The 3,928-nt window shown below is 36.3% G+C and overlaps 1 protein-coding gene across 1 annotated transcript; it reads right to left on the reverse strand.

Annotated features, from left to right (window-relative positions):
• Positions 1-975: 975 nt before the first annotated feature.
• LOC132899788 (uncharacterized) lies at positions 976-3,021 on the reverse strand. Its single transcript, XM_060941906.1, has 8 exons — positions 2,899-3,021; positions 2,710-2,826; positions 2,500-2,613; positions 2,222-2,400; positions 2,102-2,179; positions 1,894-1,999; positions 1,616-1,794; positions 976-1,543 (listed from the first exon to the last, which is right to left on the reverse strand). Exons 1-8 carry the CDS (start codon positions 3,019-3,021, stop codon positions 976-978), a joined length of 1,464 nt encoding a protein of 487 aa, XP_060797889.1.
• Between the last annotated feature and the right edge of the window lie 907 nt (positions 3,022-3,928).

A 3,928-nucleotide genomic window follows, 5' to 3' on the forward strand; every position in this document is an offset into this window, starting at 1 on the left:
GGACCCTGGATATGAAATAATCTTCAGAAAACACTTCAGCTTCATGATTTTGTTTCCTTGGAAAAGTTGAAAGCTCTGATTTTTTTTTTATTTTTAACTGTGTAACTATAATTGTGTAATTATTATTTCTAAACTGGCTCTTTCGTTTTGTATTATGTTTCTCTTTTGTTGTCTCTTTTTTTGTCTGTTTTTGTTATGCTTGATTTTATAATGTTATAATCCTTGTAATGGTGTAATGGTGTGCTTCCTTGGCCAGGTCTCCTTTGAAAAAGATATTTTAATCTCAAGGGACCTCCTGGTAAAAATAAATGGTAAATAAGTAAAATAAATAAAAGGAAATTGATCTATTTGTGTATTAGGTTATATTCAGGCCAAATGTGTTGAAATTAAGTTGTAGTATTATTAATAATTACTACTACTACTAATAATAATAATAATAATAATAATAATAATAATAATAATAATAATAATAATAAAGTTGCATGCTCTTGGTTTTAGTTTTTTTTTCCATTGCTCATTTTAAAAAGTGCATTAAAATAATAATACTGATCACGTTCTCATCATCACAAGAAAACACTGACACTCTGTTTACTGTTATTTATAATAATATTGGTATTTAAACTAAGCACCCGCTGATCTATTATTCAAGTTATTTAATTACGCAACACTTAATTAACTACTTTTTTATATGACTAATCAGTAGACTGACATTTCAACCTCCTGAATTTTTTAACGAAACCAATTATAATTCAAATAATTTCTATAACCTGTGCCTGGGTCTCCACGCTCGTGTCTGTGAGTCCTGAGCTTCTGTTATGAGGCTGGTTTGTCTGTGCAGGGAGATTCAGTCCATGCTAAGTTTCTGTCTTATGCTTGGGATGCAAGTGCATTAAAGGGACAGCAAGAACTTCTGTGTAGCTCAGATGTGTTTCTGTTATAATCCCGCACATGGATATGATTATTACTGCTGTAATCTCACACATGGACATTATTACTGCTGTAATCCCACACATAGTTATTATTACTGCTGTAATCCCACACATAGATATTATTACTGCTGTAATCCCACACATAGATATTATTACTGCTGTAATCCCACACATAGATATTATTACTGCTGTAATCCCACACATGGACATTATTACTGCTGTAATCCCACACATGGACATTATTACTGCTGTAATCCTGCACATGGACATTATTACAGCTGTAATCCCACACATGGACATTATTACTGCTGTAATCCCACACATGGACATTATTACTGCTGTAATCCCACACATGGACATTATTACTGCTGTAATCCTGCACATGGACGTGATTATTACTGCTGTAATCCGGCACATGGACATTATTACTGCTGTAATCCTGCACATGGACATTATTACTGCTGTAATCCCACACATGGACATTATTACTGCTGTAATCCCACACATGGACATTATTACTGCTGTAATCCCACACATGGACATTATTACTGCTGTAATCCTGCACATGGACATGATTATTACTGCTGTAATCCCACACATGGACATTATTACTCCTGTAATCCCACACATGGACATTATCACAGCTGTAATCCCACACATGGACATTATTACTGCTGTAATCTCACACATGGACATTATTACTGCTGTAATCCCACACATGGACATTATTACTGCTGTAATCCTGCACATGGACATGATTATTACTGCTGTAATCCCACACATGGACATTATTACTGCTGTAATCCCACACATGGACATTATTACTGCTGTAATCCCACACATGGACATTATTACTGCTGTAATCCTGCACATGGACATGATTATTACTGCTGTAATCCCACACATGGACATTATTACTGCTGTAATCTCACACATGGACATTATTACTGCTGTAATCCCACACATGGACATTATTACTGCTGTAATCCCACACATGGACATTATTACTGCTGTAATCCCACACATGGACATTATTACTGCTGTAATCCTGCACATGGACATTATTACAGCTGTAATCCCACACATGGACATTATTACTGCTGTAATCTCACACATGGACATTATTACTGCTGTAATCCCACACATGGACATTATTACTGCTGTAATCTCACACATGGACATTATTACTGCTGTAATCCCACACATGGACATTATTACTCCTGTAATCCCACACATGGACATTATCACAGCTGTAATCCCACACATGGACATTATTACTGCTGTAATCTCACACATGGACATTATTACTGCTGTAATCCCACACATGGACATTATTACTGCTGTAATCCTGCACATGGACATGATTATTACTGCTGTAATCCCACACATGGACATTATTACTGCTGTAATCCCACACATGGACATTATTACTGCTGTAATCCCACACATGGACATTATTACTGCTGTAATCCTGCACATGGACATGATTATTACTGCTGTAATCCCACACATGGACATTATTACTGCTGTAATCTCACACATGGACATTATTACTGCTGTAATCCCACACATGGACATTATTACTGCTGTAATCCCACACATGGACATTATTACTGCTGTAATCCCACACATGGACATTATTACTGCTGTAATCCCACACATGGACATTATTACTGCTGTAATCCTGCACATGGACATTATTACAGCTGTAATCCCACACATGGACATTATTACTGCTGTAATCTCACACATGGACATTATTACTGCTGTAATCCCACACATGGACATTATTACTGCTGTAATCCCACACATGGACATTATTACTGCTGTAATCCCACACATGGACATGATTATTACTGCTGTAATCCTGCACATGGACATTCTTACTGCTGTAATCCTGCATAGGGACATGATTATTACTGCTGTAATCCCACACATGGACATGATTATTACTGTTCTAATCCCTCACATGGACATTATTACTGCCGTAATCCCACACACTGACATTATTACTGCTGTAATCCCACACATGGACATGATTATTACTGCTGTAATCCTGCACATGGACATTCTTACTGCTGTAATCCTGCATAGGGACATGATTATTACTGCTGTAATCCCACACATGGACATGATTATTACTGTTCTAATCCCTCACATGGACATTATTACTGCCGTAATCCCACACACTGACATTATTACTGCTGTAATCCTGCACATTGACATGATTATTACTGCTGTAATCCCGCACATGGACATGATTATTACTGTTCTAATCCCTCACATGGACATTATTACTGCCGTAATCCCACACACTGACATTATTACTGCTGTAATCCTGCACATTGACATGATTATTACTGCTGTAATCCTACACCTGGACATGTTACTACTTTGTTTATTGCTTTGCTACATTTTATTTCCTTTTTTGTTCCGCACAGTGATGTGATGTTTTCAGTTTGCAGGTTTGTATTGCCTTAAATGCAAGAGCTAAACACCTTTTTACACTCATTCATGTCAAAACTTCAACACTATAGGCATTCATGCAATTTTTGTTTAATCTGGCCACATATTTAATAAGTGGTCTTTGAAAATAAAAATAAATACTAATTTTAAATTTATTTTCATCTTTAATGTGTTCTGAAGGGTCTGCCTAATTAGAAATGTGCATAAATGCAGGATAAAACAGGAAGAAGGGTTTAATAGAAGTATAATATTATCATAAAAATATATATCACCTCATGACTGCTTAAGATATATATACACACACACACACACACACACACACACACACACACACACACAGACAGACACACAGACAGCCTTCCTCTTTGAACTTTTTGTGCTAAATCCAAATCTGCATTGCAGTTGGTGCATTTTTAGATAATTCTCTCAGAAATGCAGGCTGCAGTCTTGTTCGACTGTCTTCGAGCGTACTCTAACACACAAAACACCTTTTCTTTTCCAGTGAATGGCATTTCTATACCTTAAAAGATAAA

This window comes from Neoarius graeffei, chromosome 15 (genome assembly GCF_027579695.1).
Source record: "Neoarius graeffei isolate fNeoGra1 chromosome 15, fNeoGra1.pri, whole genome shotgun sequence".
Taxonomy (NCBI): Eukaryota; Metazoa; Chordata; class Actinopteri; order Siluriformes; family Ariidae; genus Neoarius; species Neoarius graeffei.

Bases quoted from the DNA above. Each gene is read 5' to 3' on its own strand.
- LOC132899788 (XM_060941906.1), bottom strand. From the start codon at position 3,021: ATGCAGGATTACAGCAGTAAGAATGTCCATGTGCAGGATTACAGCAGT. The intron at 2,827-2,898 runs GTGAGGGATTAG...GTCCCTATGCAG, and splicing joins ACGGCAGTAATAATGTCCAT to GATTACAGCAGTAAGAATGT. The intron at 1,795-1,893 runs GTGTGGGATTAC...GTCCATGTGCAG, and splicing joins ACAGCAGTAATAATGTCCAT to GATTACAGCAGTAATAATGT.